The 13,967-nt window shown below is 52.5% G+C and overlaps 1 protein-coding gene across 1 annotated transcript; it reads left to right on the top strand.

Annotated features, from left to right (window-relative positions):
* Window positions 1-11,824: 11,824 nt before the first annotated feature.
* Window positions 11,825-12,515, top strand: LOC310648024 (intermediate filament family orphan 2-like; the record flags this gene model as incomplete). Its single annotated transcript, XM_083375655.1, has 1 exon — window positions 11,825-12,515. The coding sequence occupies exon 1, from the start codon at window positions 11,865-11,867 to the stop codon at window positions 12,513-12,515; it is 651 nt and encodes a 216-aa protein (XP_083231781.1). The 5' UTR covers window positions 11,825-11,864.
* Between the last annotated feature and the right edge of the window lie 1,452 nt (window positions 12,516-13,967).

The raw sequence follows: 13,967 nt of genomic DNA, 5'->3' as shown, positions 1-13,967 counted from the left end.
AGGAGAGGGATGCTCACGTGTAGGAGAAGGTGCTTCGGCATCAAAGGCTGCTTGTTCTTGCTTAGTCTCCCTCGGCACCACGCCAGGCCTTGCGTCATGCTTGCCTCCGGCATGAATAGGCCCGGGAATAACAGCATTTGGCATTCCGGCGGAGCCTTCCAGCGGATAGAAAAAGCCAAATAAAATCTGAATCAACAGGTGGCCCGGCAGAGGCGGTGAGAAGATTTTGCCATTAAAGGCGGGAAGCGCCCGGAGTTGGCAACCCGGGGGGGGGGCGGAGAGGAGGACAAATTTGGCTCAGGGGCTGCAGTTGCCAACCTCTGCCAAGCTTTCCTCTCTTTTTGAAAGCGACTTCCTTTCGGCCTTTCGTTTTGCCGCCCGTTCGGAGGGGGAAGCCAAGGGACTCCAAAGCTGGCTGGCAAACTCCACTTTTCGGAGGGTTTAACTGCAGGCCGACGAATAGGAAAGAGGGGGGGATCGGAGGAAGGGGCCCGGAGTTAGCAAAAGCAAAAAAAAAGACTGGGCTCCGAAACGCAGTTCCCGACAGCCATTGACTGTTTGAATGAATGAATGAACCTTTATTGTCAAAATACAACCATGTATATATACATTGAGATTGGCTGAGCCTCCCTTCGTGCCCTCCCCAGCCTACAGTGACAACAAACCCTCCATCTTATTACACCATGTGAATAATTGCACCACGCACCGGCCTCGCAAGTCAATCCTGCATAAAGTTTTTAAAAATTATTTCCCGTTCAAGAGCCTGGCAGCCCACGGATAAAAGCTGTTTTTCATTCAATCCTAAAGCACGTTGAAACCCGGTTGGGGTGGCTTGCTGCCCTTCGGCCGTAGCCTCGGTTGCCCCTTGGTTTGGAAGAAGTTATCCGTGAATCTTCTCCTGGCGACGGCGAGTCCATCCGGGCCCAGAATTTGCGCGTCCAGCAGGTGCTTTGCCCTTTGACCTCTTGCAAGCATCTCTGCCTGGACCTTGGCAGCCCTTTAACCCTCTCTGGTGTAACGGGAGTCTGGTAAAATGCTAACGACAGTTTTGAAGGTCGTCGCTCTGCTCGGACAGGTCCCCTCACAAGGTGCCGGAAACTTTGAATCTTCGTGCGTAGTTTCAAGTTTGCTCTTTCTGACAGCACCCTTGGCTGAAAAAAAGTGTGCAAACCCGCTTGCTGGGTCTTGTTGCCCCGAAGAAGCCCTACGGGGACAGGTGTTGGACTGACAGACAGATCAAGGAAAGGTCCTCAGGTGCTCTTAGCAACCTCCTTGGAGGCAGGGAGGAGGGAGAATAAGGATGCAAGAATTATTCTCCCCTCCGGCAGGAATTGAGGATCCTTTCCCTCCCGCTCCTGGAGAGGTAGGATGCCAATGCTGCTAACATCGGATGTTCTTGCTTTGACAGCAGAGAGAAAATGCAGCCATTTTCTCTCTGCTTTCAGAATTAGTTGATGCTGGAAGGGGGAATGTGGACGAGAGTCCAGCTAGTCATAACAATAATAACTCAGCCGTGGGAACCCAAGGTCATTGGGCCCAGAGCTGATAGAGTTTAGGAGAGCTGGGGAGAAAGCCCGCACGCTTCAAGCTACTTGGGGAATGTGATTTATGACTGTTCATTGGAGGAGGGAATTGTGCTTTTGTTACTTTGTATCCAAGGGAGGGGAATTTAGTTTTTGGGTTCAGCTATGTAGATGGGGAAGAAATGGAGGTAGTGACAGATTTTATTTTCCTGGGCGCCAAGATCACTGCAGATGGGGACTGTAGCCAAGAAATTAAAAGACGCTTGCTCCTCGGGAGGAAAGCCATGACAAATCCAGACAGCACACTAAAAAGCAGAGACATCACGCTGCCAACAAAAGTGCGTATAGTCAAGGCTGTGGTCTTCCCAGTTGCAATGTACGGCTGTGAAAGTTGGACCATAAAAAAGGCTGAGCGCCAAAGAATTGAGGCCTTTGAGCTATGGTGCTGGAGAAGACTCCTGCGAGGCCCTCGGACTGCACGGCGATCAAACCGGTCAGTCCTAGAGGAGATCAACCCTGACTGCTCTTGAGAAGGCCAGATCCTGAAGCGGAAACTCAAATCCTTTGGCCACCTAATGAGAAGGAAGGACTCACTGGAGAAGAGCCTCATGCTGGGAAAGATTGAGGGCAAGAGAAGAAGGGGACGACGGAGAAGGAGGTGGCTGGATGGAGTCACTGAAGCAGGAGGCGTGAGCTTAAATGGACTCCAGAAGATGGTAGAGGACAGGAAGGCCTGGAGGAACATGGTCTATGGGGTCGCGATGGATCGGACATCACTTCGCAGCTAACAACAACAACAATGTAGTGCCGATGCTTTGTTTCCCGAATAAAAGATTCTTTAAGGTAAACGATGCCTTGAAGTTCTTTTAAAGGATTTCATCTGTCGGAGCCATGACATAGATCTTCCCCCAGGCTGACATGCTCGTCTTAATTAGGAAAAGAAAGCTTGGAATCAACACTCTCTTCCTCCAGAAGGAACAGGTGGGGAAGCCGAGATCCTTTGCCAGGAGAACAGCTGCCTGACTTTGGCAAAAACTCAGTTTAAGACCAGAAGCCCTACAAGAAGACAACATGGCAGCCGAGGCATCCATCGCCCTTTCAAATTCCCATTCCAGATCGTGTGTGTGTGTGTTTCAATTAGATGAGGAAACCTTTAATGCAGGGGGCCTTCAAACCTGGCCCTTTTATGACTTGTGGACTTCAACTCCCAGAATTCCTCAGCCAGCATACTTCTCAAGGAGGCCTGGAGTCCCATCCTTGCACCCCCACAGGGGACTGCTTTTGGGATTCTGCGATTCAGGCGAACATGGTTACTCCTTAGAGTTCTTCTACATGGCTTGCTTGGGAACCATCTTGCATTCTGAAGCGAATTATGGAGGCATTCCCAAATGGGATCCCTTTCCTCTCGGCCACCAAACGTGGCCCTGGAGCCATTGGCCTAAGTCAGGGGGGTCTTCAAACTTGGCCCTTTCGTGACTTGTGGACCTGCATGCTTGGCTGAGGAATTCTGGGAGTTGAGGTCCACGAGTCACAAAAGGGCCAAGTTTGAAGACCTCTGGTCTAAGTTGATCCCGCCATTCAGAAGCCCTTCCAGAGAGTGGAAACAAGATCTCTTTTGCTGGACGGATCCAGGAGAGTTTGTGACTTTCCAGCGTGCGGAAAACTTGAGAGGGTTGCTCATGCACAGGAGGGGGTGGCTTCAAATAGCCGCCTTCGCTCCCCCATCCACCCAAATCTTGCCTCATTGACTTCAATCTTAACAACCCCGCAGAATTGGGGTTATTTAATCCGTCTCGGGGCCCAGAGATCTGTCAAGTGTTTTGTTTCTCCGAACGATTACAGCAATATCTCTTGGCTAAAGGCACCTTTTTGATCCCAGCAAGAGTAATTAAGACCTCGGCTTTTTTTTTTCCCCCAGATCGATGAGGCAAGGCTGAGCGGAGGCGTGTTGTGGTTCAGGCGAGGCTTAGGAAAGGATCCAGCTGTTGAACTGGGCTTGTCTTAAATGGTGCCAGGGAGTTTGCGCTGGGTGAACCAGACGGCACGAAGGTCGGGCAGCCCGACATAACCACAGACAGCCAAAGGCTTCGTTGCAAACGTTTGCAAAACCTGGCCGGTTGCTGCCAAGAGAGGCAACCCGTGTCGTTTTTGTGGTGCTTGAACCTCATGGGTCCAGAGCCACGGCAAGGAGAAGGAGACACATCTTCGGGCACCCCAATTTACAGACTCGCTTCTGTGTTGGGTGGTGGTGGTGGTGGGAAATCAACTTTTCTTGAACCCAGAAGCCTTTTCTTTCCGGCACGTCTCACCTGCCATCCCAAATCCTGGGGATGTAACTCTTTCCATACTTTGCGGCCCGCTTCAGTTCTTTCCAGATTCTGAACCACTGGACAACACTGTTGATCGTGCAAAGAAATGAATCAGGCCGGTGCGTCATGCCGGGTTGTGCAAAACGTCAGAGCGGCTTCAGCCGGCTGACGGGACTCTCCCGTCCACCTGGATGCGCCGAGGGCTGAGGAGTAGCGCCAAGAAAGATCCGGATTTCCAGCCCCGCTGCAGAAGCGAGGGAGTAGCCCTGCGGACGGCTGTCCCTGCCCCACCCAGATACTCCCCAAGGTGGAACTGACTCATTTTGCTGATGGCCTCCCAAGAGGCCTCCATCCTCGGTCGAAAACCAAGGCGTCGCTTTACGATGCTGCTGAGCCGATTGCATCAGCCTCACCTGTCAATCGACTCTACCTGTTCTGCTCAGGTTTCTCTCTCTCTGAGGGGTTCCCCAGTTGAGGAGCTCCAAGTGGGGTCCCTCGGCACAGAGGCATTGTTAGGGGTGACTCCGGAAACAGCAGTCCTGGTTCTGCTGAGACAGGAAGTTCTTTTTTTGGGACTGTCTCTTCTCGAGGCACGGGGAAACGGGGTTCCCGGGACTCTTTTTTTTCCCCTGGTGTGTTTGTTAAAAATGAAATTAAAAGGCACGGAAGGGATGATTCTGCTCATTTAACCACCAGGGAACCAGCCCTGGGACCATTTACATTGCCATTTTCTGGCGGTGATCCAGTGCAAGAAATCTTGATTGCAGTTGGCCTCCGTTTGCCCAGCAATAAAAAAATTCCAGTTCGCCCCTTTAATCTTGCTGATTTGCACAATTTCCTCTCCTCTTATCAGGAAACATGAGCTGCTGCTTTTCCAACACTCTCATCTGAGATTCTTTCGAATGAATCCAATCAGAACAGAACTGGAAGGGAGCTTTGAGATCTTCTAGTCCAACCCCCTACTCAAGCAGGAGACCCTATATACCAGGGGTCTTCAAACTTGGCCCTTTTATGACTTGTGGACTTCAACTCCCAGAATTCCTCAGCCAGGCACGCTGGCTGATGAATTCTGGGAGTTGAAGTCCATTCCTCTTAAAAGTCTATATCAGGGATCTTCAAACTTGGCCCTTTTATGACTTGTGGACTTCAACTCCCAGAATTCCTCAGCCAGGCACGCTTGCTGATGAATTCTGGGAGTTGAAGTCCATTCCTCTTAAAAGTCTATATCAGGGATCTTCAAACTTGGCCCTTTTATGACTTGTGGACTTCAACTCCCAGAATTCCTCAGCCAGGCACACTGGCTGAGGAATTCTGGAAGTTGAAGTCCATTCCTCTTAAAAGTCTATATCAGGGATCTTCAGACTTGGTCCTTGGATGACTTGTGGACTTCAACTCCCAGAATTCCTCAGCCAGTGTTCCTGGCTGAGGAATTCTGGGAGTTGAAGTCCACAAGTCATCCAAGGGCCAAGTTGGAAGTCCCCTGCCTTATACCATTTCAGACAAATGGCTGTCCAGTCACTTCTTAAAAACTTCCACCGTAGGAGCATTCACAACTTCTGGAGACAGGTTTTTCCACTGATTGATTGTTCTTACTGTCAGGAAATTTCTCCTTAGTTCCAGGTTGCTTCTCTCCTTGATGAGTTTCCATCCGTTGCTTCTTGTCCTGCCTTCAGGCGCTTTGGAGAAGAGCTTGACTCCCTCTTCTTTGGGGCAGCCCCTCAGATACTGGAATACTGCTATCGTGTCCACCCAGTCGTTCTTTTCTCTAGACTGGCCATACTCAATTCCTGCCACCGTTCTTCATATGTTTTAGTCTCCAGGTCTTTAACCATCTTAGTTGTTCTTCTTTGCACTTTTTCCCAAAGTCTCAACATCTTTTTTTGCAATTTGGTGACCAAAACTGGATGCAGTATTCCAGATGTGGCCTTACTAAGGCTTTATAAAGCGGTACTAACACTTCACTTGATTTGGATTCTGTGCCTCTGTTTATACAACCCAGGATTGTATTAGCCTTTTTGGCTGCTGCCGCACACTGCTGGCTCATGTTTATTTTTATTTTTATTTTTTTATTTTAATTCCATTTATATCCCGCCCTTCTCCGAAGACTCAGGGCGGCTTACAAGCTTAGCAGTAGCCTTCATTCTATGTATATGCCTGCTTATTAGGGCTTTCACACACCCCCCCAAGCGACATTATTACAAAGTCAGCTTAATTGCCCCCCAACAATCTGTGATCGTCCACTAGGACGCCAAGATCTCTCTGTTTTTGAGCCAGTTTTTCGCCTAATCTGTACTTATACCTTTGGTTTTTCCTGCCCAGATGTAACATCGACAATCTGCTGTGTAAGTAATATCATCTCTCTTGACCAGAAGCTTTAAAATAGGAAAAGCTTCTCCTTAAACAAATCAGCTCAATAGATTGAGATTTGCAGAGCTCTTCATTAGGCACCGCGTAGTTTTTTTTTTTTTTTTTACCGAATTTCCATTTAGGTAATTGTTGATTTTGGTAGCCCAAGCGATTGTGAGTCAAGCTGGCGTGGTGCGACATGCCCTGGTTTGCCTCTTTGGTGGGTCTCAGCAACTCTTGCTTTTCTTTCACCTGAATTGTGGGCGATGCATTTTCACGTTGCTAGTCCTGTACCTTATAGGGCAAAAGCCAAGCCGACGTACCCATGTTGCTCATCCCCTTTTCCTCCTCCACACCAAAATTTTACGAGTTTTTAGGGTATGAAGTCACTCTTGGGAGGGGGAGAAAGGCCGGTCTCTGAATCACCTAATTGTGAAGCCGCTTTGTGGATCGCTCCGGTGACGTGCGAGAACTTGCCTGTAGCTCCTGTCAGGGACGCCACGTCTCTTTCTGCGCGCACAGCGTGTCCTTCTCGGCGGGGAAAAAAAACCACCCCAGCTTTTTGTGCAAGAGATTTCACCAAAAATGTGGGGCCTGCCTGCGAAATGGCCTCTGTAAGGACACCCCCTTTTCAGCCTGAGTTCGGTCAAGGCGCTGTGGGTCTCCGCTAGGGCGGTTCCGTCAAAACAGCCAAGGAACAGTTTTGCCAGACTATAAAGCACCGGCCATCCTTGACTTACAACAGTCTATTTAGCGACGGTTCGAAGTTACAATGACACTACAAAAAGTGATTCTTATGACCGTTTTCCCCACTTGCAGCATCCCTGCTTAAAATTCAGGTGCTTGGCAGCTGACTCGTATTTAAGATGGTCGCAGCGTCCCGGCGAGTGGGGTGTGTGTGTTTCCTCGTGATCCCCTTTTTGCGACCTTCTGACCAGCCAAGACAACGGGGGGGCGGGGAAAGCCGGATTCATTTAACAGCCGTGTGCCTAACGTAACAACTGCAGTGATTCAACCAACAGCCGCGGCAAGAAAGATCGTAAAAATCGCAAAACCCACTCGTTTAATGTCTCGCTTAGCCACAGAAATGTTGGGCTTCCGTTTTGACCGTACGTCGAGGACTATATATTGCCTCTAGGTGCTGGAACCCGAGTGAGCTAAGTTATAGTTTTCTCAAGGGGGAGTGGGTCACTACTTGTTCACTCATACTGTTTTCTAAACGCAGCCTCTTCCGCTCCAGACTGTCTCTTGGGTGCCCGTTAGAAAATGCCAATACGGAAGTTGAATCCGACTTTAAAATGAGGAAGCTGCAGCAAAACAAAAGCAAAAAAACGACAACACACCACCCAATGGTGATTTTTTTTTCTATCTGGGTCTGGCAGGAAGCATCCAGTGCCGAGCCTAATTCTGAAGCATGCTGGCTCTTTGATCTTGGGGAAAGCCGGTTTGGGGATGGAGGGGTGTCATGGGTTTGGCCATGAATGATTGGCACGTGATGGCGACCACAGCGTAAGCCTATCCTGGGATGCAGGAGCAATGTGGGCACGTCATGGTTCCGATAGATGAAACCGTTTAAACCAGGGGTCATCAAACTCGGCCCTTTTATGACTTGTGGACTTGCCTGGCTGAGGAATTCTGGGAGTTGAAGTCCACAAGTCATGAAAGGGCCACCGTTTGAAGACCCCTGGTTTAAAAAGAAATGCAAGGCAACGATTTCTTCCTTAAAGAACACTTTATTTAGGACGCAAGACCTCGGCCTGTACAAAGGCGAAACCACCACTAAAAATCCCCCAGGTTACAAAATTACAAATTGCAATTCCCACCCCACTTTTGCTGTCATAAATCGCACTGGCCAATTGTTACAAAACCCACAACGTTATCAGCAATGACCTTGATCCTCACACATTTGAATTGTTTTGGCTAACCGAGAAAACCACATCCCCCCCCCCCCGGTCCCTTTCATTTAAAATTTCTCTCAACTAATAATGTGGCAACGAAGACAAAATGAACACGGCTTCCCTTCGGTTTGTCGCCGCATCGACAGGGTCTTTGGGGAGGCGGGGTGGCGATGGGGCAGGCACTTTCCTCCGTACCTCCCAGCTCTTCCCCAGCATCTTGGGCGCTGTGTGGGAAGACTCCGCCAAAAGCCCGCTGCCAGGCCTCCTTTGGCAGGCACAAACAATTAAGCATAATTGCTCCATGCAACCTCACGCCTGTTTAGATAACACCTGTCGCTGTGCCAGGTGAGCACACCCTGCCTGCTTAATTATTTCAGCAGACGGGGACCAGCCCAGGAGTTCCTGAGGCTCGTGGGCCTTCAGGACGCCAGGGATACGCGCAGGGGAGACACCGCCTGAGCTGAGCCGAGCCGGCCTTTTCCTCCGGGCTCCTTTGGGAGCCGAGACGAACTTCCACTCCCACCTGTGGCGGACGGGGAATGTGTCTTTTGGCGAGGTTCCCCTGTCGCGCCACCGCACGTTGGTTTGCGACTTACACAAACTGCTCAGCACGCCCCGCTTGGCTCATTCAGCCATCTGCAAGTTATCCCTGGGCCTGGCAGAGCGGGCGATGCCTTCGCTCCCGGGTTTTGAATGGGGAGGGGGGGTGAACCACCTGCCTAAGATCAAGGATTTGGTACCCTGGTTGTCTGGACACAAGAGGAGCCCAGAGGGAGCTGCGTGGGTTGATTTTTGTGGGTTAATAGACATTGGGAAGCAGTGGAACAGTGGGCTAATGCCTCCTTAAGTAACACCAGCTGCCTGCAATTAGTGCAGGTTCGAGTCCCACCAGGCTCAAGGTTGACTCAGCCTTCCATCCTTCCGAAGTAGGTAAAATGAGGACCCAGATTGTTGGGGGCAATAAGCTGACTTTGTAATAATGCCGCTTGGGGGGGGGGGGCAAAAGCCCTAATAAGCAGGCATACACATAGAATGAAGGCTATTGCTAAGCACATTGATTTGTGCTTTAGATTGTAAGCCGCCCTGAGTCTTCGGAGAAGGGCGGGATATAAATGGGATTAAAATAAAATAATAATAAAAAAAAATCCCAGGTCCCATCGGAAGCTTTCCGTAACGAAGCAGCTTGAGCCGCTTTAACCAAGACAAAGTGGGCTTTTGAGCAGCTGCACAATCTGCACTTTCTCCAGTCCCTGCGCGTAAACACACACACACACACACACACACCCATTGTGTAGGCTTCCTCCCAAAGAGGCAGCGCCTCTCTTCTTCACAAGGATGCCTCTGTGCCATGGGGAGGGAGGACACAAAGATAGGAGAACGAGTTCTTCTCTCTTTTGCAGAGGCGCCAAGGGGAAGATGGCGGGACGGGCAGGTGGAAATTGGCGAAAGACGCCCAGATGATGCTGGAGGGATCGAAAGAGAATCTTTTGTTTTGGAGAAAAAACGGATGCACGTTTTATTGCGTTTTATTTTCAAATGCAAGTGTTTTTTTTTTTAAAAAAAAGAATAAAGATAAAAAGCAAGATAAAAGTGGGGGAGAAAAGGGAACCGCCAATTAATTGCCCTCTTAATCTTTCCCCTCCCTGTTTTAACGCTTTCTCCCCAAATGCATGTCATCTTTTTTCTCAGGAACGAAGGCAGGATAATGAAAACTTAGAAGAACTTTATTTTTATTTTTATTTATTTTAATTCCATTTTTATCCCGCCCTTCTCTGAAGACTCAGGGCGGCTTACAAGCTTAACTTTATTGTCACTTTGAATGTACACCGATCGGCACCCATTCAAATGAAATTTCGTTGCATTTCAAAGGGTCACCGCCTCCGATATACACCACATAAATATGACAAAAACAAATAAATACATCATACAGAAGGACGCATTCTTTCTGAAAGCTCGGAAGAGTAAAATCTCCGGTCGCGGTGACCGATCCAAAGGCGATTTTGCGTCTTTTTTTTTTCCCCTCTGCAAAAAGTCCGTATAAATCTTTTTTTTAAAAAAAAAATTGTCCTGTAGTTTCCCCCCACCTCCCTCCAGCCAGCAATGGACGATAGTGTTGCTTTCGTTTCCCCCAATACCGATATCCGTTCAAGCTGCAATAGGAACAGGGTTTTAAAAAATACACCGCATTGCAGGTTGATGGCACTGGACCCATGCCGTGGCCATTGAAATCAGGTGTTTCTCAACCTCTGCCTCTTTAAGACAGGGTGGACTTCGACTCCCAGAATCCCCCAGCCTGCAAAGATTTATTTTAACCTCTGGGAGTTGAAGTCCCTCTTAAAGTGGCAGAGGTGGGGGGAAAATGGCTGGTGGGCTCTTCCTGGCAAGGAAACCTGATCCATTATCACAGCTTGGCATCACCAACTCAGCTGGGCAAAGCATCCCCCCCAACTCTGGGCTCTTTTTTTTCCAGGGAGTATTTCCCCCCCCCAAAAAAAAACAAGAACTGGCCCTTCCAGCCAATTGGCCCTCAGCAGCATGCTGGGAAATGTAGTTCAGCCCCATGAAGAGGACTACAAATCCTCCAGCTGATTGTCAACCCCAGGGGTCTTCCAACCTGGCCCTTTGATGACTTGTGGACTTCAACTCCCAGAATTCCTCAGCCAGGCACGCTGCCTGAGGAATTCTGGGAGTTGAAGTCCACAAGTCATGAAGGGGGCCATAGTTCCCCCATGCTGGCTGAGGAATTCTGGGAGCTGAAGTCCACAAGTCATGAAGGGGGCCATAGTTCCCCCATGCTGGCTGAGGAATTCTGGGAGTTGAAGTCCATAAGTCATGAAGGGGGCCATAGTTCCCCCATGCTGGCTGAGGAATTCTGGGAGCTGAAGTCCACAAGTCATGAAGGGGGCCATAGTTCCCCCATGCTGGCTGAGGAATTCTGGGAGTTGAAGTCCATAAGTCATGAAGGGGACCATAGTTCCACCCCCCATGCTGGCTGAGGAATTCTGGGAGTTGAAGTCCACAAGTCATGAAGGGGGCCATAGTTCCCCCATGCTGGCTGAGGAATTCTGGGAGTTGAAGTCCACAAGTCATGAAGGGGGCCATAGTTTCCCCATGCTGGCTCAGGAATTCTGGGAGTTGAAGTCCACAAGTCATGAAGGAGGGCATAGTTCCCCCATGCTGGCTGAGGGATTCTGGGAGTTGAAGTCCACAAGTCATGAAGGGGCCAAGTTGGAAGTCCCCTGGTCAATCTCGTCTGTGGGGGGGGGATTCTGGCGGCTGAAGCCCACTCGCTTTGTCCTTCAGGATCCTATTTATAATAAAAGAGAGACCACAAAATAATTATTAAAAAAAAACAGGAGGAGAGACATAAAACTCGACCACGCCATCTGGCTTTCTTCTGTCACCGACTTCACCCTAACCCCTACCACCCCCCCGGCGTCCAACCGCAGATGGACCGGTCCTGCCGGCCCGGAGCATGCGCGCTGGAGAGAATGAAAAAGTCGAGCGCACGATCTCTCTTTATTCTCTCTCTCTCTCTCTCCTCTTCTTCCCCCTCCCTCCCAACCATTCCCCTGAGTCCAGACTGGTCGTGCCGGGCCGGGCATGCGCGTTAACCTGGCAGCGCACGTGCGGGCGGGCGGGCCGGAGGGGGGGCGTGGCGCGGAGGGCGAGAGGGCGTGTCGTCCCCGCCCCCCGAAGCGACGTCCGCCGTGCCGGCGCGGGTGCGTCTCATTCGCCGGCGGGCGAGCGAGCTAGACGGAGGTTCCGCGCGCGGCCGGCAGCCGAAGATGATGCTGGGCGAGCCGGCGGCCCTGTCGGAGGAGCCTCCTCCGGCGGCGGCCTCGGCGCTGCGCAGCGAGCTGGGCTCGCACCTGCACCTGCTGAAGGGGCTGAACGTGCGCTTCCGCTGCTTCCTGGCCAAGGTGCACGAGCTGGAGCGCCGCAACCGGCTGCTGGAGAAGCAGCTGCAGGCCGCCCAGCTGGGCGAGCGAGAGCGCCGGCTCCGCTACCGGCGCTTCCCGCGCCACCAGGCCGTGCAAACCGAGCCCCAGCCGCCTCCCGCCTCCGCAGCATCCCCTTCCCCGCCGGCTGCTGCTGCTGCATCTTCCTCCTCCTCCTCCTCTTCCTCCTCGGCCGCCGCCTCGCCCTACGGCCGCCTGCCCGGCACCATCTGGAGCTACCGGCAGGTGAGGCGGACGGGCGGCGGCGGGCTGGAGACCCTGCAGGGGCCCGGCGTCTCCTGGCTGCACCCGGACGGCGTGGGCGTCCAGATCGACACCATCACCCCCGAGATCCGCGCCCTCTACAACGTCCTGGCCAAAGTCAAGCGCGAGAGGGACGACTACAAGGGCAGGTGGGTCGCCGCGGGGCCTCCTTTCCCCGCCCGAGGGGGGGAGGGGGCGGCGGGTCGGGGATCGCCGCTTGGCCTCCTTTCCTGAGGTGGGAGGGCGGAAGGAAGAGAGCAGGGGTGTGTGTGTGTGTGTGTGTGGCGGTGCCCCAGTCAGGGGGCTGCCTGGGCTTCCCTTAGGTCAGAGATCGCCGCTTGGCCTCTTTTTCCTGCCCTAGATTTGGTGTGTGTGTGTGTGTGGGGGGAGAATAGCCCCTCCTTTATTGCTCGAGATGGAGGAAGAGCCCCTCCTTTCCTGCCTGGCAAGAGATGGGGGGGGTGTGAGAGGGCGGGGGGCTCGGGGGGGGGGGAAGGGAGGGAAGGGGCGGCGGGTCGGGGATCGCCGCTTGGCCTCCTTTCCTGAGGTGGGAGGGCGGAAGGAAGAGAGCAGGGGTGTGTGTGTGTGTGTGTGTGTGTGTGGCGGTGCCCCTGTCAGGGGGCTGCCTGGCTTCCCCTTAGGTCAGAGATCGCCGCTTGGCCTCTTTTTCCTGCCCTAGATTTGGTGTGTGTGTGTGGGGGGGGGGAGAATAGCCCCTCCTTTATTGCTCGAGATGGAGGAAGAGCCCCTCCTTTCCTGCATGGCAAGAGATGGGGGGTGTGTGTCTGTGGGGGGGTGCGCTAGGTAGCTACTCTTTCAGGATCAAGGATCGCTGCTTGGCCTCTTTTCCTGGGTGGGAGGAGGGAAGGAAAGGCAGCCCCTCCTTTCCTGGGTGGCAAGAGATCTTGTGTGTGTGTGTGTGTGTGTGTGTGTTGCACTAGGTAGCTACTCTTTCAGGAACAAGGATCGCTGCTTGGCCTCTTTTCCTGGGTGGGAGGAGGGAAGGAAAGGCAGCCCCTCCTTTCCTCGGTGGCAAGAGATGGTGTGTGTGTGTGTGTGTGTGTGTGTGTGTGTGTGTGTGTGTGGTGCAGTAGGTAGCTACTCTTTCAGGATCAAGGATCGCTGCTTGGCCTCTTTTCCTGGCTGGGAGGAGGGAAGGAAAGGCAGCCCCTCCTTTCCTGCCTGGCAAGAGATGAGAGGGGAGTCCCTGATCTCCTCCCCCCCCTCCGCCCCGCCCCGCCTACCTAGAATAGGTAGATAATCCCCAGGATCAGGGATCGCTGCTTGGTCTCCTTTTCCTGTGCTGGAAAGTTAGGAAGGAAAGGAGCTGGGAAGATGTTGGGGGCGCATAAGCCCTCCTAGGTATGAAGGAGCCCCCCCTCTAAGGTCCTGGGAGCGTATGGGATGGAATTTTGGGGGAGTGGGTGGGGGCTTTTGGGGGGGGAGGGCGGGGACAGGGCTGCCCTGTTTCCCCCCCCCTGCTGCCCACACCCCCACCCCAGAAAGCGGATCCCCAGAAGGCCCAGCCTGGCCCCTCTGCGGCCTTGGCTTCTCTGCTGATCAGATAGCGGGGAGTGACTCTTCCCAGGCCCAGGAGGAAGAGGAGGAGGAGGAGGGGGGGGCTGGAGGGGGAGGGGGCTTCTTTGGGGAGGAGGGAAGGCCGAGGACCCCCCCTTGCCGGCCAGT

The sequence above is a fragment of the Vipera ursinii genome (assembly GCF_947247035.1).
Source record: "Vipera ursinii genome assembly, chromosome: 17".
NCBI lineage: Eukaryota > Metazoa > Chordata > Lepidosauria > Squamata > Viperidae > Vipera > Vipera ursinii.
Note: the sequence above shows the minus strand (reverse complement) of the source record. Positions and strands in the feature narration are given on the sequence as shown.